This window comes from Hyaena hyaena, unplaced genomic scaffold (assembly GCF_003009895.1).
Source record: "Hyaena hyaena isolate Hyena2069 unplaced genomic scaffold, ASM300989v1 scaffold_474, whole genome shotgun sequence".
NCBI classification, from domain to species: domain Eukaryota; kingdom Metazoa; phylum Chordata; class Mammalia; order Carnivora; family Hyaenidae; genus Hyaena; species Hyaena hyaena.
The window spans coordinates 543,080-568,349 of NW_024081104.1; the positions used below are offsets into that span (position 1 = coordinate 543,080).

Below are 25,270 nucleotides of genomic sequence, written 5' to 3' on the forward strand. Positions count from 1 at the left end.
TCCCACCGGGACCTGGGCTCCCTCGGGGGCAGGGCGACAGGTGGAGCCAGCGCTCGATTTCCGGGGCGACTTCGTCCTGGGGCTTGAGGTGCTCAGTACCAGTCTTTCGGTACTAACCCCGCACAGGCGATGGGACTGCGCAGCAGGACAGCCCCCACCTCCGCACAAGGCTGCTCAGGGCAGGGTGTAGCCAAGCACAGCGCGGCGCGGCACACGCCTTCCTCTCCTGCAGTTTTCCTGCAGGCCTTCAAGGTCCCCTCTGCCCATCCCTTCCCCCAGGGCGACCTCCAGGAGCCAATAAGCACAGGACCACTGCCACACAGGGACTTTCAGGGCCAACAGCATCTGCACCTTTATCCCCACGCTGGGTGGCTAGGCCTGAGACACCAACAAATCACTATAAAACCCCGAGGAAACAAGGAGCAAGTGCAAGTCCAGGGAATAGGGCCAAGGTCACGCAGATAGGTCACTGTTATCAAAACGCTCCTGGTCATACACTTCAGCCACCACCTTGCGGCCAGCAAACCAGCGCCCATTGAGGGCCTGGATGGCCTTGTGAGTCTCGGAGGCTATGGAAAACTCCACAAAAATCTTGACGATGATCTCTGCGTCCTCCTCCTCGCCCTGCTTCTCCTGGTAGATGATGACACGGTTCACAGCACCAAACTTGCCACACTCCTCGGTCACCTCCCCCTCCAGGTCATCGTCGATATCCTTGGGGTCCACCATGTTACGCAGAACCATCACTGTGGACTGTGCGGGGGAGGGGACAGCTGAGAGCTATGGCTGGCTGGTCACCATGCACCCTCCCCCCAACCAGCCCCGGATGCCCACCTCCTGCTTTCGCAGCAGCTTCTGCATCACCATGTGGCGGGCGCTACTGCCGGAGATGCTCATGTGCTCCTGCTCGCTCAGCATCTCTGGCCGCTCCGACTCAGGAAAGAGCTCCTCCTCCTCCTTCTCCTTCTTGGGCTCCAGGAGACCCAGCGTTGGGGGGCTGGCCAGGATGGGGTTCACCACTCCCACAGAGGGGATGGTGACCGGAATGGGAGGCCGGGCTGGGGTCACACCTGCAGCAAACCCACCAGGTCCAGCGGTCACGTCCCCCCATCTCTGCCCTTCCCAGGAAGGCGCAGTGCACCACTCAGCCAGGCCTGAGCCGTGGCCTGCCCTGGCCCCAGAGGCCTATGCAGAGGAGGGGCAGGAGGAAGAGGGAAGCTCTGACCCACCCAGGCTCACCTGTGATGACTCCTGGGGCCTGGGCAGCCATGACAGCCTGGGGCAAAGCCCCCAGAGGCTGGGCCAGAGTCAGTGCAGGGGACACCAGTCCAGGAGTGGCCAGGGTACCCAGCACCGCTGCTCCAGCCACTGCTTCCTGCAACTCAGAAAGCCACCACACTCAGTCCCCGATCTGACTGCCTCCACTCCAGACCACCCAAAGAGCCAATCCCCAAAGGATGAGGGAGAGAGGAGCCGTCACCCACAAACGAACCACGCAACTGCACCACACCTCACCTGCGCTGTAATCTTGGCTGTGGCTGCAGCTGCGGCCACAGCAGCAGCAGGCGGGAGGCCTCCGGGTGTGGCAGGTGTAAGCAGGGGCATGGGGGGTGTGACAGCCTTGCCCACCCGCAAGTACTGGCCACCCAGATCAAAGAGGTTCATGGAAGACACGGCATCCTGGGATGACTGGGCCTTCTCATACTCTGCAGGGCAGGAGCAGCAGTGAGGGTTAGCCACAGTGCCAGGTGGGCCCCGCCCTCACCTCAGTCTCCCCAAACTCACCAATGAACCCATAACCTTTGTGCTTGCCGGTTGTGGGGTCCCGGGCCAGCGTGCAAGATTTGATCTTGCCAAAGGCCTCAAATACGCTCTTGATGTCATCGTCGGAAAGATCCTGGTGCACGGAAGCCACATAGATGCGGTTGAAGGCTCGTGCCTCCTCAGCCAGCTGGTCTATGATAGGCTGGGCCTGCCCTATGTTGCTGGGTCTGCCCACCTGGGAGAGAGGCAGGGGATGAGCCTCCAGTCAGCCCAGGCCTGGCCACTCCCGGCTGCTCTGCATCTCCCGGGGGACTGAAAACAGAGCACCCCCGACGTACCAGCCTCGCCCGAGGCCCACCTCCTTGGCCCCTACCTTGATGTTCCTGCCTCCTAGCATCACTGAATTCATCTGCTCCAAGGCGAGCTGCGCAGCTTCTGGGACCTCGTACTCCACAAAGGCAAAGCCCTGGACACACGAATGTGTCATTAGGCCAACAGGGCCCTGGGTGGGGGGTGGGGGTGGGGCAAACTAAATCTCACCTTGTGCTTCATGGTCACGGAGTCCCAGGACATGTCAATGCTCTTGATAGGTCCAAAGGGAGCAAAAGCCTGGCGAATGGTGTCCTCCCCAAGCTCATAGTAGATGGAACCCACGTAGACCCGGCACATGATGGCCAGCGCCCGCTGCCGCTGAGCTGCCATCTGGAGCAGGACACAAGGGGAGAAAGAGCCACTGGCTCGTGAGGGGATGGCAAGAGGCTGGGCAGCCCACTCCCCGCCTGGCCCACCTACCCAGCTCCGCTGTGGGGAGGGCTCCCCACACGGCAACAAGGTGCAGGCTCAGACCCTGCAGTTGGGGGAGCAGGGGTCAACAGGACCCTACCCCCAGGAAGGAGGGCTAGGCCCCAAGGCAGGACACGGATGCACCCTGGCCCATCTAGGCCCCGGGCAGACTGGCAGCAAAGCCGACAAGGCGGCTGGGAGGCAGGGCTGTGCGCCCTCCCACCCTGCCCACCTTCCAGTCTGGGGGCCAGGTACCCCAAGCCGGGCTGGAAGACCCTCCCAGGTCCTTGGTCAAGTGCTCTAGCAGAAGAGGGAAGGGGAAGCCATCCAAGCTGGACGGACCCACTGGCGTGGAGGCAAGACAGGGGGCAGAAGACAGGGCAGCTATGGCCCAGAAGAGAGCCCAGGGGAGGAGGTCAGGAGCCCAGATGGGGGCTCCCTGCAGACAGAACAAGGAGCAGGCCCAGCTCAGGCAGGGGCTGGCACCGTGCAAGCCTCCCAGCGTGTTGAACACCTGACAAAAAAGGGCGGGCTGGAGCTCACCCCTGCAGCCCCAAGGCCCGGACCCCAGGAACGCCAGGAGGTGGCAGAGCTGCCAGAAAGAAGCCCCAGGGCTCCTTGGAGCAGGGAGCGGACAGGCCCAGCAGGCCCTGCCTCTGCGCCGGGGCGAGCGTGGGCCCAGGGACCTCTCCGTGCCCCTCAGGGATGGGGCTCCCACCCCTGCCACCTCACACAGACGTGTGAGGCGGGGCACTTCCCAGAGCCATATGCAGTGGGCCGCCAGGAGGAGCTGGGCCCCAGGGAAGACATCACAGGCCCAGGGCAGGCACAGAAGACGGGATCCTGGCTCTAGCCCCTCCATAAACCTGGGCTCCCCTCACCCTCAAAAGGCCCCCCCATAACCGGAGGCTAGTTTTCCTCTTTAGACACCAAATGGCCTCTTATGTAGACCAGACCTCCCCCTCCCTCAAAGAGGAGCCTAAAAATAAGATCCACGTATCCCCCAAACTAGGAACTCCCCCCCAAATGGGACTGCCCTCCTCAAACTGGGCTCCTGACACGTCAGCCTCAGGCCCCCCGCGGAGACCAAGGACCAGCAAAGGCGTAACTATCGTCCCCTCTCGCACCAGGCACCCCACACGTGAAACCATCTACCCCTCAGGCCCAAATCCCCGACGGTAAGAGCACCTCTCCTCTCTGGGGCAGGCTTCCCAACAACAGGTGGGCCAAGAGCCCTTCTCCCTGATGTCTCCCCACAGACAGACGCTTCCCAGAGAGGACATTGGGTCTGTCTGGCCCGTGGACAGGGCCGCATCTCCCCTGTGAGAGCAGCACACCCAGGGATGACCCCCAGGGGATGCAGGAGCATCTCCTTCCCAGACTCCTCCGCCCACGGCAGCCAAGGCCACAGACACCGCCTCTGCCTGCTCCCTGGCTGCATGGCCTCTACCCCTTGCTGACAGCCAGGCCCAAAGGACCAAATTCTTGCCCTTCCCTCTCCTGCTTGCTTGGGACCCCCCGGCCCCCCACCCCATCCATCCATCCTCCCTCCAGGGTCTGATGGGGCTGGCAGTTAGGACTCTTGTCTCCTTGGGGGCCTGACCCCAACCCAGGAGCCCGGGCAGCCTGGAGACTGGCAGAGCTGAAGGCCCAGGCGCTGCGCCTCGTGCGTGCAGGCGACATGGGTGAAGGTGGGCCTGGCGTGGGCAGCTGCCCTCCTGGCCTGCTGCCCTCCGCAGTTACCTGGCCGGTTAGTTTTAAGGCGGGACCTCAGAGCAGATGGAGGCCTCCCCAGGGGCGGTCCCGCGTGGGTGCCCGCCCACACCACTGGCCCCGCCGCGCCTGGCGCTCTGCTGCGCTCGTCCCGAGCCGGCGGGCAGGGCCGGCTAGGGGAGCAAGGTCCCCAGCACGCGGGCTGCACTGCCCCCCTCTAGCCCTGACTAAGGACATGAGCCCCGGAAGAAGTGAGCATTTCTATTGACCGATTGCAAAGGTGAGAGAGGATCTCCAAAGCCCATTGTCACTGCTGCCATCTGAAAGACAGTAAAGACAGAGTTCAGTCTGTTGGAGCCGAGCAGTCTCCCGCTCTTGTCACACCTCACGCAGACAGCGGCAAGGCCCGGAGTCCCCGCCCTGCCAGGGAGGCCCGCCTGCCTTCCCAAACTGCCAGCCGACTGGCCAGCCGCCGGCACCTGCCCAGGGGGGGCCTCAGAGCCCCAGGTGCCCCGCCCCGCAGCCTGGCCGGCAGGGCAGAAGGAAGGGAGGGGGAGGAGGGGGAGGGGGTGGAGAAGGAGGAGAAGGAAGAGGAGAGGGTGTGGATGGAGCGCGGTGAAGAGCCAGGGAATCTCCCGGCAGTGTGGATGTCTGAGGGCTGGGCAGGGGGCAAGGGGCTCGAGGCCCAGGCACCTGTCAGCCTCGCCTTGGCCTCTTCCCCACAGCCACTGCGGCTTCCGGTCACAGGGCCGGAACAGGGCCCTGTTGGAAGTGCCCCCAGCCTGTCCTCTCTGTCTCAGACCCCAGCCCAGGTGGTCCGGACTCACTGCAGGGGTGGGGGCCTGACAGCTCTTATGCGAGGCCATGGGGGTGGGGACGAACGCCCCTACATTCTGCACCTCCGACAGGGCGCAGAGGCGACCTGAGGCATCACTTTCAAGTCCAAGAGGAGGAGCCAACTGAGGGTACGGGGCAGGGCCACAGAGAAGGGCGGGGAAGGGGCCATGGGCACACAGCAGATGAATAAGGCTGGGCCACTCATGCCTCACGGAGAAACCTGGGCGTCCCAAGAATGAGTCCTTGAGAAACAAAACCACAACACCTCGTGGGGACGGCCGGCCAGAGGCACAGGAGGAGGAAGAGAAGGCGGAGGACGCGGAGGAGGAGGAGGTGGCGGGGAGGGGCGGGCGGAGGCCCCGGCCCGGGCGGGCGGGGGGCGGCCTCCAGCGCAGGGCAGGCAGGGCGGCTCACCTGCAGGTTGGTGAGCTGCTGCTGCTGGTGCGCGATGGTCTGCTTCACCAGCACGCTCTTGATGCTCTGCTCCATGGCGTACTTCTTGGCCTGCGGGAGAAGGCGGTGAGGAGCACTGGGGGGCCCGGCTTGTGGGGCGATGCGCTTTCCCCCCCCCCCTGGCCCCTGCCCCCCCCCCCCCCCGGGGAGGTACACTCTCACCTTCTGGAGGGCCTCTTGCTGCTCAGGCGTCAGAGGAGGCAGTCCCAGCTTTGCGGTGGTGTTCTGCCCATTCTCCATCTTGATGGAGTCTGTCCCCTGGCAGTGGGAGCAGGGAAGTCGTTACGAATAAACTCAAGACCTCTCTCGTGTGGCCCCAGGAGCCCCACCCCACCTGTCTCCCTCTCCAACGGCACATGGCCTCCAACGCGGACCGTCTCCGGCCTGGCCAAGATGTGCATCTGCCCGCCCGCTATCCCTGTCCCTGTCCCCAGTTCAGTCTCTCCCAAGACGCATGGGCAGGACACACACTGAAGAAGGCAGGTACCTTGGGGGCCTCGGGACAACCCAGAGCAGCTTCAGGGCCCAGGCCACCACGGCCTCCTCAGGAGGTACCAAGACAGGCAGCAAGTGGTAAGAGGGGCCCATCCCTCGGAGCAAGCCTGACCCCAGAACCTGTCCCACGCAGAGCAGAACATCTGGCCTTAGGCACCCTTTATAAGGAGAAGGGGCCATGGTTCTCTGGACGTGCTGGGCCTCCGCATTCGCGGACTGCCTGGCACCCACCTCTGCCCTCTGCACCTTCCCACGGACCCAGCCATGGTCACAGACTCAGCTTCCCTGACTGGGTAGAGTTCCAGGGAGCACTCCAGGAACAGGTATGGGAAAGGGCCTCCCTCCCAGCATACCTTCGTGCAGCACCCCATCCCCTATCCCTGCACACTGCTGAAAACGCGGAGCTTCTCCCCCAGGCCACAGCAGCCCCAAAGAGGGCTCCAGTCCCCCGGGAAGAGAAGCCAGGACCAGACCAGCCAGAGGAGAAAAGTGGGTGTGCCAGTGCTGTCGCCAGGCGAGCATGGGGACCTGGAGACATTTTGGGGGGTTGGGGGTAGGGTAGCAGGCACAGCCTGCCACAGATCAGAGTTAAGTGCAGCTAGGATTAAGCTTACATTCCTTCCGCCAAAATAGATTTCTAAGCTGCTTGCAGGGTGAAAAATATAACCATGTGAGCAAGAAAAAAGCCACAGCCCCCAGACCAAAGAGTACAAGTGTCAGGAGTCGGATCACACCTGCCTGCCCACCGGCTCGGCAGAGCTGCAGCTCCCAGCACAGCCTCCGGAGGGACAGCGGAGGGGACAGGCAGACCCCCAGCACAGGCACGATGAGCAAGGACAGAGGTACAAACGAGGTAGGAAAGAGCCAGCTGACCCAAACCCCAAGAATCACCACCCTGACCAGCCCAAGAACTAGGTTTCCAGCACAGGGTCAAAGGGCAGAAGGGGCCTAAAGGTCCCTACTCTGGCAACCCAGTCTGGCCCCTGAGGCTTGTCCTCTCCACCCTCCCAGCTGGCCCCACGCCAGGTTCTCTTTAGCGAGACAGAGGCGAGAGCCAGGGGCTGTGGCTCTAGAGCAGGCTGTCACCATGGTAATCGATGCCACCCCCCTTTCAGCCCCTTAGAAACTTTTCAATCTCCTCTTTGTCTTGGTAAACAAAAGGCCCTTCTCTCATCAGCCAGGGCAGGGGAGGGCTGGCTAGCTGGACACCCCTGGCCTCTTTGCCCATCTGCTTCAGCCCCCATAACTTCCCAGGATCCACGCTGCAGACCACAGCCAAACCTCCCCTGAGCGTGCGGGGGCCCACAGGAGGGCCCAGCTCCAGGAGGCCCCCAGGCCACCATGTTGAGCCCCGACTGGAACCCCCTGGAGGCGGGCACTGCCACGGAGAAGCACAAAGAACCCAATTACCCAGAGATGAGGACTGACTCCACCTCCTATAGGACCCGCCCCCAAGGACAAAGAAACGAGAGCAGGACAAGATCTGCCCACACCCCCTCCGAAGCCTGGCCTGAATCCCACGCAAACCCCGTGCTCGGAGTTGCACGTTGTTGTGCTTTGCGGTTTTATCTACATCTGAGGTCTGAAGTGAAAATCTGTTTCTGGCTCTTAATACCCATCACATTCCGAAACACCACATCTGCCCTCCTATATGACACCCATGGTTAAGGACTTGCACTTGTTCGGGGTCGGCTCCCACCTGACCATCATCACTATCTGCCCGAGGTCTGAAGACACAGGAGGCTGTGACCCACCACAGAAGCAGGGCAGGTGCTAAGGGGAGAGCCAGGCCTGAAGCCGGGTGGGGAGGGGACAAGACAGGCACCTGTGCCCAGAAGACAGAGAAGAGTCCCTAGAGCTCCTCCCACCCCGCCCCGCCTCTCTGGGCCCGGGGACGCGCAGGCGGGCGGGCGGGCAGGCGGGCGGGCAGGCGGGCGGGCGGGCAGGCGGGCCTGAGGGCAAGGATGGTTAAGGTCAGTACCTGTGGAGGTTTCCATTTGTCTCCCGCTGCCACCACTGCCGCCGCCGCCGCCGCCGCCGGCTCGGACCCCCCTCCTTGCTGGCCATTGACCTGCTGTGGGCAGGAAAGAGATGTTATAAAGGACAGTCAGAGGACCCACCCACCCTGGTTCTCTCTCCCCTTCCCTAGCTAAGGGCTAAGTGTCTACGGACGAGAAAGACAACAGAGGCACAAGAAGAGAGCAGCTCTGGTGTGGCCCCGGGGCACCCAACAGCGTCCCACTCCACCCCACGGTGCCCATTCCTCCAGCACACCTGCAGCTGAGCAGGGTCCTGGCAAAATGGGCTGGCCTGTCAGAGCCTAGGGCAGCCTGAAGTTGGCAGTGAGTCACCAGGAAAGGACAGGAAGGAGAGGAGCTCCTGCCCCATGCCAAGGAAAGGCATCATTCCCTAGGTTTAAAACTGCCCTCTGGCCACACAGCTGAGGTCTTAAGGATGGGTTCCTTTCATGCCGGCAGGCTGGGCCAGGCCAGAAGGGATGACAAGGGGCACAGGTGGCCATCCCCCCACATCCCTTCCTGAGGCAGACAGGGGCACCTCCCTAGCACCCTGCATACACGTCTGGGCTCAGCATCAGTTCGAGTGCCTTCCACAGGATCTGGCCAAGCCCAGAGCCCAAATCCCTCCTGCGGACACCTCTGAGACCGGCTGCCCTCTGAATGACATGGTCAGGTAGGCGGTCTGTGTGCATAAGCCTCCCTCCTCCTGCAGTCAAACTGCCCAGGTCTAACTCCAGGGAGGGCAGCTGAGAGCCTGGCCACACGCCACACTCAGAGGGGCCATGAAGCACTGCCACGCAGCGCCAGCCCAACAGAAAGAACGGCTCTCAACTCCGTGTAGCAGGGTGGCAGCAGCAAAGACAGGCCACGGGCAGGAGGCAGCAACGATGGGGGCTGAGGGACTTGGTGGAAGGGCCCAGAGACCTACTCCACCTTCTCAGGCCACACAGCAGGAACTGAGAGCAGAATACACTTACCCCACTCCCAGCTCACAAGACCCACGGACATCTAGGAACACAGGGAACAGCCATGCCCATCCCTGGAGTCCTGTGCACAAAGCCAGAGGCTGGGCTGACTTGGTCAGAGTGAGTCTCAGGCCCTCTAGCCCCAAAGAAGACAGCGACACAAGCCCGTCTGTGGACATGTGGCCGGTGGGCACAGAAGCTGTGGCTAACCTAGCCCTGTGTCTTGCCCAGGGTCACCCTGAACTCAGCACCGCTGCTACTTAGAAACAATGCCCCAGAGAGCCGAAGGATGGGGGGCCCTTCTGACGTGCCCCTCCCCCTCGAGTGAGTGTATGGCAGCTGGGGACAGGGTCCATGTCTGGCTTGCCTCAAGTACCCGGGGGCCCCCAGGAGCACATCTGGAGCCGAGGCTGCTCTCTCGAGGGTCCTAGCAAGAGATGAGGTCTGGGCAAACAATCCAGCACCGAGACCTGTGAACAGAACCAGCCTGGGGGCACCTTTATAAACAACTTCCTGCTCTCCCATATTCACGTTGACAGCCAACGTAGGAAACAGAACCTTGCTGAGGGCAGCACACCACTCAGAAGCCACTTCTCAGGAAGAGTCAGTCCAGCAGGGAGACCACAAAGAACATGCCACCACCTTCTTGGATACAAAGTCACTAATCTCACAGAGCCCAGGATTCTGTTCTAAGCAGATGCTAAGAAGACTTGGAGAAAACCACCATTCATTATCACAGCCGGTCACACAGTGTCACCCTCTGGCAATGAAAACAGGAGGCTTTGCAGTTACAAGGGTACCCACGTCAGGCAGCAGCACGAGAAGTCCCCTATGGGAGGCAGTGCAGCCCTGTGGTTCTGGGACCCAAACCCCAGCACTGCCACTGCTCAACAGCCAGGGTACAGAGGATCACTTTCGTTAGAAACACTAGAAAAGTCTAAGTAATTACGTAACATCGGCAGGGGCTGGGCTCTTCAGGCCTATGTCCCAGGGCTGGCATGCAGGTTCAGTGGGTCACCCCGTGTAAAGGTTCAAGGCTATCCCTGCAAAGGGCAAGCAAGCTCTAGGTCTGAGTGGTCATCAGCACCGGCACGACACCAGTGTCAAATCCCCAGAGCAGAGCCGCTGCAGGACGCTGTCTGTCTGTTCAGTCCTCTTCACATGGTGCCACGCTGTCTACCCATATGGCTGGGCTCTGTGCTGGGCACTTTGCAGCAAAAACAAGGTGAGACGCATGCCAAGTGGCAGGTAGAGGAGAAGACTTCTGTAGTTCATGAGCACAAAGAAACAAATCCAGCAAGCGCAGGATGCACAGGATGGGGCTGAAGCACACTCAGTGAGGCAGCCAGGGAAGGCCTGTGAGGCAAGCGCAGACCAGCACCTTCAGGAGAAGTTAGCACCAGTGCCCACAGGGAAAGGAGAGGGCCTGGCGCCCCGCCATATGGATGGAAACCAAGAGTAATGGCCCCAAGTAGGAGTGAGCCCAGTGGTCAAAGCCAGGAAGAATGAAGCGTAAGTCACAGACACACAGGGCCACCAGAAGACTACATCCCTGATAGGAAGGGGCTGTGGCCTGTTTCTGCAGTCAACAGGTGGAAGGCACAGAAGTGACAAGCGGCACTTCTGCATCTTCCTGTGTCCTTCCCCACTGGTCACTGTCGGCCAAATTCAGTGCCCCTCTGTCCCACGTCCCACAGAGCTGAAGCCCCATCTCAGGACAGCAGCAGTGTTGCTCAGCATGCACAGACCACGGGACGGAACAGGCTCTCACTATGCCCACCTATGACAGTTGGAAAACAAGCTGTGTAGAGAGACGTCCACTAAAAAGGTTAGAAGAGGAACACATCAGACCCCAAGCTGGACCTCGCTCCCAGAATCTGATGGAAGCCTGAGACTTCACAGTTTCTGTACACTCATTAATGTATGGATGTGTTATCCTCTTGAGAGAGTTCAAATAAGCAACAAGCACCCCTATTGGAAACCTCAGTTTACAGGACTCAGCCTTATAGCCCGTGGCCACCTCTACTGTGAGGTCACCTCCGTCTGCCACTGTGCCACAGCAGAGCTGAGCCCAACTCATCAGTCTCCATGTCTCCGTGAGTGCGGGGTGTCACCAGCTCCAGCCCCCACCAAGGCCAGGGCTCAGTGTCCAGGCTTGGGGAAGACTAAGCACCCACTCTTCACTGGCTTCTCCTCCTCCCCCACATTCCACACTTTCCTGGGACTCTGGGTCCTTGTCTCCAAGCCTCCCTCTCCTTCACTGTCCAATTCTAACCACTATCCAGGACAGTCACCAAGTCCTCTCTTAGCATCTAACTTCGCTCTCAGGCAGGTCATTTGCTCCTGCGGCTTCAACAGGAAGCAGGACACGGTAGAAAGTGGACAGAAGAATTAGCAAGATCGGAGAATCACACGCTGGGGTCTCCTCACAAGCTGGGGTCTCTCTCCCCTTGGGAACCTGTTCCTGCCCCAGTGACATAGGTCCAGCCTTGCTCACGGGGTGTCGGCCCCCAGCAGACGGCCTGGCCAAGATCTTGTTCTAACCTAAGTACATTCCCTGACCCTCAGACTTCTTCCCCATCAGTCTGGCCTCCAAGCACCTGCAAGAGGTGCCTTCTCGGACAGACCTCACCACGTCACTGTGGGAGTGGGTTAGGGGCAGGGTGGCAGGTAAATAGGAAATGAAATAATGCCCTGAAGGGTCCAGGAGAACAGTCAGTCATTTAAACCGAGCAGGAAGAAAAAAAGGTCAAGGGAAGACTTCACCGTGAAGTCTGGTGCATATGAGGATTCTCCGTCTATGCCAATCGCTCCAGGTAACTGAAAGGTAGGTGAGCACTGAGCAGGGGAGGGAGAGGCTCCCTACTCCGGGCGCCCACACCACCCTGAGCACAGGTCCCTCGGGCTGGCAGTATACACGGCCCCCCGTGGGTGGGAGCTGGTCCTCAGGGTCCACCAGACTCCCTGAACAGGGCTGGGACTACCTCTAGCTCCCCACTGCGCCCCCAAGGGCTCGGGCAGCGCCTGGGGCAAAGTAACTACTCAAGAAACGTGATGAGAGAGCACATTCCCTCCTTCCTGAATAAGGAAGACAGGATGGAGTCCCTGTTAGCTAGTAACCACGCCCCGCAGAGCATCAGCGGAGAGCAGAGTCGCAGCTGCGGACGCAAGGAGTCAAGGCCACCACCCTTCCACCCCCCCACCCCCCCGGCCAAGATTCCTTCCTACAGGCCCTGAACGCTTGGCGACCCCTTCCCAAGGACAGGAGAAGAGACGCCATCGTTCCCAGGAGCCGCGCCGTCAAGCCCCGGCCACAGGCGCACCCGTCGGCGGAAAGGTACCACGGCCGCCCGGCTCCGCCCGGAGGCTGCGGCGCGGTAGGCCGCTGGCCCAGGCCCGGCCCGCCGCACCCCGACAGGGCCGCGCCGGGCGCGCCGCACAGCCCCCAGCCTCCGGCCGCCGGAAGCTGTAGCCTGCGAGCCGGAAGCTGCGGCCGCGGGCCCGGCCCCGCCTCGCGCCCGCCCCCGCCTCGCGCGACCGAGAGCCGCGGGGGCCCAGGAGCGACCGCTGCGTCCCCGAGAGGCCTTCGGCGCTCTGGCGCGGCCGACGACCTACTCCCGCCAATCGAGCGGCGGCCTGCGCCCACAGGCGGCTCACTTACGAGAGCTATGGTCGCCGTCGCCATCTTGCGTCCGTCGCGGCCGCCGCGCGCGCGCCACACGCTCCTGCTCCCTCCGCGGTCTCGCGCGATCTGGGTGCCGGCGGAAGCGCCCGGAGAAGGAGGGAAGTCTCGCGACAAAAGGCGCCTTCGCCCTCGACGAGGGAAGAGAGAGGGATGAACTTCCGGTGTGGGGAGGAACCGTTAAGGGCCCGGAGGGGAGCGGGGGGGCGGGGCCGGGGCCGTGTGGGCGGCGGCGGCGGCGCGCGTCTGTTGCCCCGGCGCCTCACGGGTCTTGGGTTTGGCGGCGCCCGTCCTTCGCCGGCGGAGGGCCGCCCGGCCGCAGTTTGCCTCTTACCCCTCGCCTCGCCCCCTGCCCTCCTCCAGCCGCTGCTCCACTTTTCTGCCCCCTTAACAGAAAGACAGGTGGTGTGTGTGTCCCCTGCCTCCCCGCTCTCACCCGAGAGGCCGGACACGGGAGGTTCGGATCCCTTCCAGGGTCGAAGAAGCCCCGTTTGCCCGAACGGTCTTGCTGAAAGGTCACGAAGAGTCAGATTTCAGCTCGCGTCTTCTTTGCGTCGTGCCACGTCTGAAGTCAGGGTGCGTCCGGTGGACGACGTGCCTTCGTTTAATTAGCCACGGTCTCTTTCCTAGTGTATTCAGAAGACAGCGGTGCATCTTAAAACTGATGGCGTCATAGATTCAGTGGCTTGCAGTCTTTAGAACTGGAATCCAAAACAGGCCTGTGAACCTACCCAGTGGGAAGGGCCTGCACCGGGTCCCCATCGTGGCCTTGAGCTGCCCGAGACGTCTGCCGTTTGTCACGCCCAGCCCCAAGGCCCTAACTCAGTGAAGCCGCGTCTGTAAGCTCAGTGAAACGGTCGGTCCAACAACTTCAGCCTGCCTGAGGCAACAAAATGTCTTTCCCAGTTAGGCAGGTCTCTTCTCAATCCTGAGAGGGTTTAACGTCTAGTTAATATGTTCTTCTTATCCCTCCCCTCTAAAATAATAGGAGGATTTTATAAAGGCAAAAACCTGGGAACACAGAAGTGAAATATTGTGGGACTGGAGGAAGGTGAACAGTGGGATCTGTTTAGCCAACTGGAGGTTAGTGTTGGAGGGGTCATGTAAAAATGTGCAGAAAAGGAGGAGACCCCAGACCTCTATCCCTACTGGCAGTGGCTGGGCTGTCCGAGCAGAATCCTGTTCTGAAAGGGAGTAAGTGAGGTTCTTGCCTTTCCCCACCTCCACCCCAGCTCTGAGTCTAGCCCCTAGAATGTGCCAACCACAAAACTCAAGCTCCTCTCTGTAGCAGCTCCTGTCTGCAAAGGAGACTGGCAGCTGGAGGGCGCTCAGGAGAATGGCCTGGCTACATCCCTGGCCTCAAAGCTCACCAGGCAATAAGCCCCACCATTAAGATCATATCACTCTTAAGAGCAACTGGACAGCCCAGGATCACCAGACACCTTTGAAGGAAGAAGAAACAAAAATGGAAATGGAAAAGGATCTCAGAAGGAGCAGAGACAAAGCAAGAAGAAAAAGAAGAAAAGCTAAAACCATATCCTCAGAGATACCACAGAGGATGTTGCATCCAAAATCAACAATCACACAGCGCCGCTGGTGTAGTGGTATCATGCAAGATTCCCAAAATCAAGAACCATCAATATATTGCACACCTGAAACTAATATAACACTGCATGTTAACTAACTGGAAGTAAAATAAAAACTTAAAAAAATCAAGAACAGAAGGCTACAAAGAGAATATTCAGGAAATGAGAAAGAGTGCTTACAAATGAAAAATAGGAGAGGAAAATGAACAATTCAATAGAGGATTGAAAGATACAGTTGAAATCTTCTAGAATAAAACCAGATAGGTAGAGAAGAGAAAATGTAATCATAATCACACTGATCAGTATTCTCCAGTGCTCAGAAATGGCCTGCCACTTCGGTGGCCTCCATAACAGAGAGGGATGGGTGAAGTGGTGAATGGGCTGGGACTTGCCACCACCACTGCAGGAGGGTGGGGGGCACAAGCACCACTCTCTGGTGGCAGCTTCCCCTGGGACATTTGAAATTGATGTATAATAAGGCAGAGTGCTTGTGTGCTGGGCACTGTTCTCATTACTTTACAAACATTACCTTGTGTGATCTTTACAATGATTCCCATGGAGTGGGTATTGTTCTCCCATTTTTACAGACAAGAAAGTAGGGGCACAATATCATACTGCAGGAAGCAGCAGAATGGTCCCAGAGCCTATGCCCTTAACTACCATATATTGTAGTTCAAAGTTCAACATATAAATCATGAAAGTTCTTCAAAATGAGAAGGGGAAAAAAATCAACCAAAAAAAATTTCCTAGAACTGGAGGATTGGGATCTCTGGAAAATAGATGAAAGAGAAGATTTTTTTTTTAATATTTATTTTTGGGAGACAGAGCGCAAGCAGGGTAGGGGTAGAGAGAGGGAGACACAGAAGCTGAAGCAGGCTCCAGGCTCTGAGCTGTCAGCACAGAATCTGACACGGGGCTCGAACCCACGAAGCGCAGGAACATGACCTGGGCCGAAGTCAGATGCTTAAATCAACTGGGCCACCCAGGAGCCCCGAAAGAGAAGTTTTAAATGAAGAAATATTAAGAATTTCCAAAGGGAGGGAGGGAGAGAAAACAAGAGGAAGTAAGAGGGAGAGAAGTCCTAAAGAGTCAGAATTCAGAAATGCATAAGAATTCTTGGGACTAGAAATTCTAGAAATCTAGAATTTGTGATACCCTCAAAACCGTTGGAAGAAATAATTTTCAACTTAGGCAAACTTGTGCCTAGCTACACTAACAAGCAGATATGAGAGTAGACTAGGGGCAAATAGGCAAAGACTCCATAACTTCCCACCCATCCTCTCTCAGGAAACTTGGAGGATGTTCCTCCTCAAACAGAGGGTGAGTGAAGGAAGATGAAAGCTAAGGATCCAGTCAAATGAGAAAGGAGGTGCTCCAGGATGCTGGTGAAGGAACAACTCATGCTGACAGCTGGGCTACAGGCCCAAGAACAAGCAGCCTGGAGCAGAGAGCTGGCACAGTGGGGGCTCTGGGAAAAGATGAAACTGAGCAGTCAATTGTGGAATAAATCTCAAGTATTGAGAGGTTCACACTTCAGTAGGAGAAACTAAGAATGAATTAATGAGACATGTATAGAAAACTAAGCAAACAAAAAAAAGGCAATTATTAACTCCAGGCAAAACAAAAAGTTGTGCAAGAAAGCAAATACAACCTTAGAACACCTGTCCTCTGCTGAGACCTGCAGTAATGAAGCTGTAATAATACCCACCACACTGAGATGATGCTGGGTCAGGACATTGAGGCCAGTGACCCTGCTCTTCTCCAAGGACACCAGCCAGGGAAGACCTTAATGTAGCAAATCCAATAAAAAACAGTAAAAGCATGTGTGGTTTTGTGAAAGATGGGTTTTACATGCCTGAAGAAATGACTAAGAGTTAAATTTGGAAAGGATCAGAACTGGAGACTGCATTGATTGTTTATTGTTGGTTAGAAAAAAACACATTCCACTTTTAAAACGATATATATATATAGCTTTGAAAAGATAAAAGTTAAAATGAAAACCTCAACATAAGCATGATTAAATGAAGCCATGATAGTATTGATACTTTTGAGTTCAGTTTAATCATGGGTACAATCTGTTACGCATTTGGCGCTCAAATTATTTTAAGATGATAGCATTAGGATTTCCAACTGGACATATAAGTTATTTTAGAGTTGTTAATTAAGTTGGGAGATGTGAGAATTTGAATAACTTTGTAGAGTACTGGGGTGTTTAAAGACAACTTGAGACTCACTATGCTTATACATTTAATTTATTTGAATACCTTGGTAATTTTGTTTTCATTTGGTTTTAGTTAGGGTGATGTGGTAGGTGGAAAAATGACATCTTCCCTCCAAGATGTCAATGCTGTAACCCCAGAACCTGTGAATGTTACTTTATATGGCAAAAGGGATTTTGTAGGTATGATTAAGGAACCTTGCGGTATGGAGATTATTCTGGATTATCCAGGTGGACCCAACCTAACTACATGAGGCTTTCCTGGTGCAAAAAAACAGACAGACGGTTCATGAGAAAGACTCAGCTAGTTGTTGCAGGCTTTGAAGATGGGAGATGGGTACATGAGCCAAGGAATGCGGTGCCTGTAGAAGCTGAGAATGACCTTCCGTTTACAGCAGTCAAGAAAATGGGGGCACGGGCCCTACCATTGCAAGGAGGTGAATTCCTTGCCCAGTGCCCAGAGCTTGCACAATGCCTGACACCGGCAGGCCAACAGCCTGGAAGAACAGAAAATGGAAACCTAGGGAAAGGCTCTAGGCTCCCCTAGAACCTCCTGAAAGGAACCTAGCCTTGCTAACACCTTGAGTTTACTCTGGTGAGACCTGTGCCAGACTGGTGACCTGTGGAAGTACAATAAATTTGTGGTATTTTAAGCTATTAAGGTTGTGGTAAATTCTTATAGCAACAACAGAGAACTAATACAACCGTGAGCTTTCCTGGTTTGATACTAGAAATACTTAAAAAGCCTGAATGCACTAAACTTATACATGCAATTTAAAGTGTTTAAAAATGTTTAACTCAGTTTGAAGACGGAGGGGAGGCGGTCCGGGAGAAATGAGGCCCGGCAATGAAGGATGGGAGAGTTGAACGGGAGAGACAGGGAATCAGGAGCCGATAGTCTCAGGAGCTGGGAGGCAGCTGCCATGGGAAGAGGTTAGGCAGGTAACAAAGGGGGTAGTGAACTTGAGAGGAAGCAAAGTGAGAAGCAGGTAGATGCGTGAGCCCAACCCCCCCAGGCCAGGGAATGAAAGAGAAAATAGCCCTTTGGAGGGGGGTGCAGGGACTGGAAGAGTATCTGCAGAAGGGTGTCAGGTCCCTGTCTCAGAGCAGTGGAGTCTGCAGGGGGCTCCGTGGCAGGTCTGCACTGGACAGGGGCTGGAGGGCTGTGCAAGAGCCACATGGAACGATGAACTTGGGCTCCCGGAAGCATCTCTGTCATCTGTTCTGCTAGTCTGTGGCCCTGTCCAGTTCCCAGCACTGGCCTGATGCCTGCAGGTGCGGTGCCAGTGGCTTATCGTGGGGGTTCCTCGTGGGGGTCTGTGGTTCCAACAGGGGGTGGAGCATTTCCCTGGCCAGACATCTGTCCAGAACACTGACTACACCCCCCACCCCCAAGCACTATGGTTCCCTGCAGGGCAGCGTCCCCCAAGCTGAAGGTACAATCACTGACCAGGTATCGTGGTGGAGGGAGAGCTCTTGGCCAGGAAATGGAGGATATGGGAAGGGATTCTGAGTTGTGGAAGCTGGCTAGGATCCTGATCCTAAGGACACGTGGGGCCTAATGACTCCCCTGACCCCTAACCTAGGCTCCTTCACCTTGATAGGCCCCCTGTGGCTCCAACGCCACCACCTCCCCCACCCTGTTCCAGGGCTTCTGTGGAAGCAGTAGAAGGCAGGTGTTTGGTCATCAGTCCCCAAGCATGTAAGCAGAGGACAGTCCCTGGTCCTCTGAACCTGGGGCCAATGCTGAGCTTCCCGATGGGGGCTGCCAGGGCTGGTCCCTAGGGGCTGGGCTTGGGAGGTCACGGCTGAGCTCCAAGGTACTTGAGGAAGGTGCTTTCCAGGAAGGCAGCCAGCTTGGTCCTGTCATCCTGCAGGGTGGGAGGGAGGCATGGGGTGTCAGAGGGGTGCAGACTCTGCTGTGCCCCCCTCCCAGCCTGACTGGGCTGGTCCACACACCTCGTGAACGAAGCCGTAGTGTACTAGCTCCGCAGCCAGGTCCTGGGCACTGTCCGCTGCGGCAGGGGCACAGGCAGGGGTGGGGCAGAGGCGTGAGGCCACTGCCTGCGCCTACACCCCCACTCATCCCTGCCCAGGGCCCCGCCTGACTTACTTGGGAGCAAGTCATAAGTGAGCTGCCGATGCAGCCGGTCCTCCAGCACCAGAAGCAGAGTGAGCTGGGGAGGCAGGAGGGCGTGGTTGGCTCCTAGAACCCGCCCCATCCCCACTTCCCCTACCCTGTACCTCTGCGGGCCCAGCCCCAGCCCTGCTCACATGCCAGCGGGCCTTGTCCTCACTTCTCTCCAGGTTACATTGCATCTGGATCACCTGGGGATAGGGGCAGATCAAGGTCAACCTCAGAGGCTTGACCTCAGCACTGAGTAGCAGGAGCAGATACCACCTTGGGGGGCCCAGAAGGAAGAGTAAGATCTGGAAATGGAGGTAATTCTCTTAAGGAGAGCCTAGAAAGCACATCTGACATCATATCACATCACATCAGTAGCCTGGCAGGTTAAGGGAAACTTCTAGAAGAGTAGACACTGAGTCTAGGTACTGAAGGAGAAAGAGAGTTTCCACAGGCAGAGAGAACACCTAAACCAGGAGACAGCGGGGGAGGAGAGGGGTCAGCAGGGACACGAAGGAGCAGACGCAGGGGACGCCAGCAGGCCCGGGCCTCAGAGCACCTGGGGGTCATGGGAGGACCCCCACCATCTCTGTGGGCCGCTTCAGACGTTAGGACATGAATCCTGGCTGCACTGTGGAGGGAAGTCAGGGACTCAGCAAGCCAAGGGCAAGGGAGCAGAGAGGCCTATGGGTACATGAGATTCCTAGATGAAGGCTGCTTGGAGCACAGCAAGGACAGGGCAGGGAAGAGGGGCAGGCTGGCAAAGGGGAGGGATGGAGGGCAGGTGGGGGGGCAGGGAAGGCAGGCAGGCAGCAAGGAGACGGGCCTTCAGGGGGCAAGGAGCCTCTGAAAAGGGAGGATCCCAGCTTGTCCTACCGTCTTGTACCCCCAACAAAAGGGTCAGCTGGGACCTGGTGTCTGGCAGCCCTGAGGAGAGCTGGGCTGGGGGCACTCAAAGCCCCCAAGAAGGGGCCCCTCTGGGCCGGGGACAGGCCTGGGGAAGGGCGCCGTGCAGCAGAGACACGGGCTCACCTTTCTGGTCTCTGAGTCAAAAGGTTCTGGTGTCGGGGTCTTGGCCTTCTGGGTCTCCTCAGGGGGTGGGGCCAGCACTCGGGGCAGCCCCAGGGGTCGAGCAGCGGCAAAGTTCATCAGTGGGTAGATCCCGTTCCTGGGGATACACTGGGGTGGCTGGGGGCCCGAGCCTGGTAGCCGCCAGCTCCCCAAACTCAAGGCAGCTCTCACCTGACATCCTCCAGGAATTTGTCAAGCTCCAAGCAGGAGACCTCTGAGTACCTGGCACGGGGGTGAGAAGCACATGAGGGTGGGCAGCCTGCCCCGCGGGGGTGGTGGCGTGCGGAGGGCGGGGGGGCACAGGACTGGGTGGGGGCTGGTCAAGTGGAGAGGGGAGGCCTCTGGGCAACAGGCGCTCACCGCCACTGCAGCGGGGGCCGGGGCGGCCGGGGGATCTCTGCCAGGACCGCATGCAGGTCCACCGCCTTGGTCTTTTCCTCCACCACGTTCTCAGGCATGAGGTCTGCAGGCCGCAGGAGCATTCAGGGTGGTGGACTCCAAGCCGTGGGTCCTGCCGCGGGGCCCCTCTCACGTCCCCACCCCAGGCCCTCGGCGCACCCCCAGCCTGCCTGCCCCTCACATTGGTGCTGGAGGAAGCAGTGAGCCGCCAGGAGCTTCAGGGAGTGCACCTCGAAGAGCACGCGGTGGAAGAGGAGGTTGTGGGCGGAGGGCCGATGGCCGGGGTCCCGGGCCAGGCAGGAGAGGATGAACTCCTGGGGGCGTGAAGAGGAAAGGCTGAAGTGGGTGGGGTCTCTGTGCTCTGGCTCCACGGTGTGAGGAGGGGAGGCTCCTGAAGTCCCCAGACCCCAAGGGTCCAGTCCTCACCGGAGTCTTCTTGCAGAAATGGGCATAGGGAGAGGCATGGTGTGGGCAGCCAAGCCAGGACCCAGTTCTACAAGCAGAGCCATCAGGCCCTGGGCCCAGAACTCCCCGCGCTCCCTGCAGCCCTCACAAAACTCATGGGAGCGGCCGTGGCCTCTGCAGCTCACAGACGGAGCCTGTACTGCCGAGGGCGGCACCCGTCCCTGCCCTGCAGCCTCGGGGCCGGGCAGAGTGCCAGCTCGTCAGCCCAGGCGCTTGGAGGGCAGAGTAGCCCAGCATAAACCCACCTGCCCACAGATTGCCCCTCTCTGATGGCCTCAGTTCAGGCCCAACTCCAGAGATGACCTTCATAGCGCTCTGTCCCACCGCGCACACGCCCTCTGCTGCCTCTCGTGCCTATTCCGGCCCTGCTTCTCGCCAGCCCCATCACTCCTTTTTTGTTTTTGTTTTTTAAAGTTTATTTATTTATTTTGAGAGAGAGAGAAAGAGAGAGAGCACACACACACACACACACACACGTGTGAGCAGGGGAGGGGCAGAGAGAGAGAGAATCCCAAGCAGCCTCCACATTCAGGAGTCAGAAGCTTAACTGACCGAGCCACCCAGGTGCCCCAAGGCCCTACCACTCTGACCCCAGAAGTTTTGTGGTCAAGCCGGACAGCCTGGAGAGATTATGGGTACAGATCCCTGCTCCCTTTGTCCCCGACCCTGGCCCCCACATAAGCCAGAGCCACACTGCCTCCACCTTGTTTCCTGGAGGCTTAAAGGCAGGGACGTGGAGTCGAACACTGGGTCTACCACTTCTCCCAAAGCCTTGGGCAAAGCACTTTGTTTCTCTGAGCGTCTCTCTCATCTCTAAGCCAGGCGTAAGGACAGGACTCACACGAGTAGCATCCCTCGGGTCTCCCCTTCTTTAGAATGTGCCTCAGAGCCTCAGAGCTGTGGGTAAGGCCCTCCTGTGGGTAGGCCTTTGGGCACTGGAGCTGGCACACCGCTCGGCAACACCAACCCACTGTACCTCCAGGCCTGCTCGAAGCACCTTCCTGGCCCTCACCTGGAGCACCAAGAGTCAGCCGGGAGGGGCAAGGCAAGCTGCTTACCCGCATGTTGGGGTCACTCAGCGAGTGCCTGGCACGAGTGATGGCCTCCTCTGTGACCCGGGTGTCCCCATTGGCTTGGATCTCCAGCACAGCCATCTGGAAGGCAGGCCCAGGTCAGGCAGGGAAGAGAGCACAGGTGAGATGCAGGCTGAGCTAGCTGGGAGGCCCCAGGGCCATCGGGCCGGTACCTCCAGTGCACACATCCCAAAGGAGAAGATGTCCACAGCAGTGCCATCAGCAACCTCTGAAAGGGGGAGAGCAGGTCAGGTGGGGTGTGGCGCACGCGGTGTATGCGGGGCACAGCCGGGGCTCCTGGACTCTGGACTCACCACCGTACTCTGGCGGGAAGAAGTGAAGGTTCCGTGGTTCCTCGCGCTCCACGTGGATAGGGCTTCGGAGATCATCCGGGAGCGCTGTGGGGAGAGGAGAGGATGAGCAGGCTGTACTTCTCCGTGCCCTCCATCCCCCTACGGTCCCCCCCCCCCCAGGGTCCCCACGCACCGTTGGAGAAGATACGGTGCCACACTGCACCGGCCACCGCAGGGAGAAAGAGTAGGCGTCAGTGTGGTGGGGCATTGGGTGTCTTCTGCCCACAGTTTCTGGCAGCCCCCTCCTCCCCTAGCAGCCGCACCCCCCCCAACCCCGCCAGCACCAGAGCCAATCTTGATGAGGCCGTTGTGCTGTATGAAGATGGTATCACTGGTCAGGTTCCCATGGATGATGGGAGGGTTGCAGGCATGTAGAAAGCTGCAGAGGGAAAGGAGGGCAGGTATAGTCAGGTCAGGGGTCACTGAGGCTGTAGGGACGTGGTGGGGCAAGCCCAGACCCTCACCTGAGTGCAGACAGGATCTGCGTGCACCAGCGCTTCCAGGCCTGCTGGCGGATGGACTCTGTCCGACCGGTGCGGGAGAGGCAGCTGCGCCTATGGTGCCCACCCCGCACCCCCACCTCTCATCCCTGACCCGGCCCCGGCCCATTTAGGTCCCCAGGTCTGCCCCTTAGCCACATCCCCAATGCAGCCCCAGCCCACTCCCCATACCCGGGCGTTCATGGCCTTGTGGTTTTTCTTGGTCTTTTTGAGGAATTGCTTGAGGCTCCCTGATGACACGTACTCTGTGATGAAGATGACCTGCGGGGTGGGTGGGCTCCGACAGCTGCAGCTGGGTTGCTACCACCGCCCCCCCCCCCCCCGTGGCCACATCCCTCCCTGTGGTGTGCCTGTGGTGTGATCATGACCATGGCTCACCCGCGCCCGGGCTTCCGAGGCATCCAGCCAGTATTTGTGCAGCTTGACGATGTTGGGGTGGTCTACCAGCGCCAGCTGCTCAAACATGGTCTGGATCTTCTCCTGGGAAGGGGGGTGCGGTCACGGGGTGGTGGTGGGGGGCCGCGGTCGCTCAAGGGGTGGGCAGGCCTCACCTCATGGGCTGCGAAGGCCTTCCTATCCCCGAAGTGCAACTCATTCCACACCACCTCCACCCCCTCCTCTGTGTCCATGGCCAGGAAGGTGCTCTGGACCCCCGGCATGTTCCCCTGGTTCACCTGGCAGTGGGGGAGGGAGGTATGAGTGTGGCGATCTGTGTCAGGACACCGAGTGAGGGCTTGGTCTCTGCCCACACCCTTGGAGGGGAAGCAAGCTTGGTATACTGGCCCTGACCCCCTCCAAGGGGGAACTGCAGGACCGGAGGCAGGCTGGCCTCTACTAGCTAAGTAGTGGTATCCAGGGGCGGGGCCAGGGGATTTGGGGCAGGTTTCAGGGGAGTCAGGATGGTGTTCAGGGGGCTAGCTGCTGGTCTGGTCACAGAGGGATGGGGAGGTGGTCCTGGGAGGAGGCTGGACTTTAGGAAACTGGGGGGATCGTCACCAGGGCAGGAGGACCAGGGCCAAAGGGGTGCAGGGGCCGCCCAGTTAGGGGGCGAGGCCGCGGAGAGGTTTCTGGTCTGTCGGCTTGCCCAGCGCTCCCACGGGCCCTTCGTGGCCTCCCGGGCTCCTCCGCCGGGGGTGGGCGGTGACCACCATCCCTCCCCCGGTCCTTCCCCCCACCCCCCCGGCGCCGCCGTGCCCACCTGCTCCCGCCGCTTCTGCCAGCGGCCGCAAGGGCTCTCCTCCAGGATGTCGCTCTCGTCCTCGCTCTCATCCTCCCGCTCCCGCTCCCGGCCCCGCCTCGGTGCCGGCTCCGGGGCCGCCATGGCTGGGCTGGCCCAGGCCGCCGCCCTCCGCGGGACCCGCCGCCGCCACCGCCGCCGCCGCTCCCCGCCCGCCCTGGCCCTGAGCCCAGACGCCGCGGCGGGAGCGGAGCCGCCGCCCGCCGCCGCGGGCCCGCACCCAGCTCCGGGAATTGGGAGGCTCGGGCGCGCGGCCAGCGGGGTGGGGGGGACCCGCCCGCCGCTCCGGAGCAGCCTCCCGGGGCCGGAGCGTGAGAGAGATTCCCGGCGGAGCGCCGTGCCCGCGCCGGGCCCCGCCCACCACCCGGCAAAGCCCCGCCCCGCCCCGCCCCGGCCCCGCCCCATCTGTGGCCGCGTGCCCAGGCCCCGCGCAGCGCCAGCCTAAGGCCACGCCCTCCAGCCCCGCCCCATCCGCGGGGTCGCCGCTGCTGTGTACCCGCTCTCGGGCCCCGCCCCGGGTGCGGCCCTCTCCCAGGCCGAGGCCCGGCCTAGCCCTGCCTGAGGCCCCGCCCCACGGGGGGGGGCCCCGCTCCGGCGGACGCCCCGCCTATTCCGACTAGGGCCCGCGCCCCCGGGGCCCAGCTGCGGTCCGGGTACCGGCTCGTGCAGCCAGCCTCCGGTCTCGGCTGCGGGCGGAGGAGGCCCCACCACCGTCCGGAGTCCAGCGGCCCGACCTCAGGGGGTTCGGCGCCGTCCTGGAGCCGGGCACGTCGGGTCCTCCCTGGGCGCCGGCAACCCGCGTGGGCCCGGCCTGGGGCCCCGGGAAACGCCCTGTGCGGCTCTCGGAACCGCGGGATTTTCCCGCTCCGCTTGCCCACCACCCTCACGCTGCCCCGCGGTTGTCTCCAGGCTTGCGTCGCCCCGGGATGGGCCCAGCCTGGAGGGCGGCGAGGGGGCGACTCCCCGAGGACAGGGAGGCTATGGGGCACCTGGGAGGCCAGCTCTCCCGGCGCGTCCTCCCCACCGGCTCCCAGGGTCACCGACGTGATGCAGACACACACCAGCAGGCTGACCAGACGGCTTTAGTTGCCGGTCACAAGCCTCCCCCGCCTGCCCTTCTGCACTTGACTTTCGCTTGCTCCGGGTCACCTTCCCACGCTCCAAAACGGCGATTTACTCTCTTCTCTTGCTGTTCTGCTGACGGCTCCCCCGGCACAGAGGAGCCCAGGGTGGGGAGCCCCTCCCTCCTCACATGCAGCCCCTTTCTCTCCAGGAGGCCCCTGGTCACACCCTCTGACCGAGTCAACAAGAGACATTCTCTAGGATTCTTGTCTAAAATCTCCCTTTGCCCCACTGCCCTCCCATGGTCTTACCCTGTCGCAACTGCTGATTCCTCACCCTGACTTCATCGTCTCTTTCTAGAGAGAAAAGTGGTGCATGCCCGTGCCTGCCTCCTCTCAAACTTGAACCCCAGCCCTGAGCGCCTGCTCTGCGGAATGGCCTTCAGCCCCACTAGTGTATCAGTCAAAAGGG

The 25,270-nt window shown here is 59.8% G+C and overlaps 2 protein-coding genes across 9 annotated transcripts; both read right to left on the minus strand.

Moving 5' to 3' along the window:
- Positions 1–324: 324 nt before the first annotated feature.
- On the minus strand, positions 325–12,788 carry PUF60 (poly(U) binding splicing factor 60). 7 transcript variants are annotated; one of them, XM_039254085.1, is made up of 12 exons: positions 12,690–12,788; positions 8,027–8,119; positions 5,713–5,808; positions 5,512–5,601; positions 4,530–4,580; positions 2,305–2,466; positions 2,138–2,230; positions 1,786–1,999; positions 1,516–1,706; positions 1,240–1,375; positions 835–1,070; positions 325–753 (listed from the first exon to the last, which is right to left on the minus strand). In XM_039254085.1, the coding sequence occupies exons 1-12, from the start codon at positions 12,711–12,713 to the stop codon at positions 454–456; spliced, it is 1,686 nt and encodes a 561-aa protein (XP_039110016.1). In that variant the 5' UTR covers positions 12,714–12,788; the 3' UTR covers positions 325–453. The 7 variants fall into 7 exon arrangements, with proteins under 7 accessions (XP_039110016.1, XP_039110012.1, XP_039110018.1 ...); XM_039254081.1 differs by having other exon boundaries at positions 8,027–8,116; positions 12,690–12,775; XM_039254087.1 differs by lacking the exon at positions 12,690–12,788 and adding an exon at positions 12,352–12,367.
- A 3,409-nt stretch (positions 12,789–16,197) lies between these two features.
- NRBP2 (nuclear receptor binding protein 2) lies at positions 16,198–23,879 on the minus strand. Of its 2 annotated transcripts, XM_039254156.1 has the most exons (18): positions 23,699–23,879; positions 23,052–23,174; positions 22,879–22,980; positions 22,672–22,761; positions 22,465–22,505; positions 22,285–22,379; positions 22,134–22,157; positions 21,962–22,045; positions 21,821–21,876; positions 21,633–21,728; positions 20,291–20,423; positions 20,071–20,173; positions 19,882–19,932; positions 19,672–19,807; positions 18,789–18,842; positions 18,628–18,691; positions 18,474–18,529; positions 16,198–18,385 (listed from the first exon to the last, which is right to left on the minus strand). In XM_039254156.1, exons 1-18 carry the CDS (start codon positions 23,819–23,821, stop codon positions 18,317–18,319), a joined length of 1,500 nt encoding a protein of 499 aa, XP_039110087.1. In that variant the 5' UTR covers positions 23,822–23,879; the 3' UTR covers positions 16,198–18,316. The 2 variants fall into 2 exon arrangements, with proteins under 2 accessions (XP_039110087.1, XP_039110088.1); XM_039254157.1 differs by lacking the exon at positions 23,052–23,174.
- Positions 23,880–25,270: the final 1,391 nt, after the last annotated feature.

What these genes read in the sequence shown, in the direction of transcription:
- PUF60 (XM_039254085.1), bottom strand. Translation starts at nt 12,713, where the DNA reads ATGGCGACGGCGACCATAGCTCTC. An exon ending in CGACGGCGACCATAGCTCTC is followed by an intron (nt 8,120 to 12,689) that starts GTAAGTGAGCCG and finishes TCCTGCCCACAG; the next exon opens with CAGGTCAATGGCCAGCAAGG. An exon ending in AGCAGCTCACCAACCTGCAG is followed by an intron (nt 4,581 to 5,511) that starts GTGAGCCGCCCT and finishes ACTGTCTTTCAG; the next exon opens with ATGGCAGCAGTGACAATGGG.
- NRBP2 (XM_039254156.1), bottom strand. Translation starts at nt 23,821, where the DNA reads ATGGCGGCCCCGGAGCCGGCACCGAGGCGGGGCCGGGAGCGGGAGCGG. An exon ending in CAGATCCTGTCTGCACTCAG is followed by an intron (nt 22,380 to 22,464) that starts GTGAGGGTCTGG and finishes TTCCCTCTGCAG; the next exon opens with CTTTCTACATGCCTGCAACC. An exon ending in CCTCATCAAGATTGGCTCTG is followed by an intron (nt 22,158 to 22,284) that starts GTGCTGGCGGGG and finishes TGGCCGGTGCAG; the next exon opens with TGTGGCACCGTATCTTCTCC.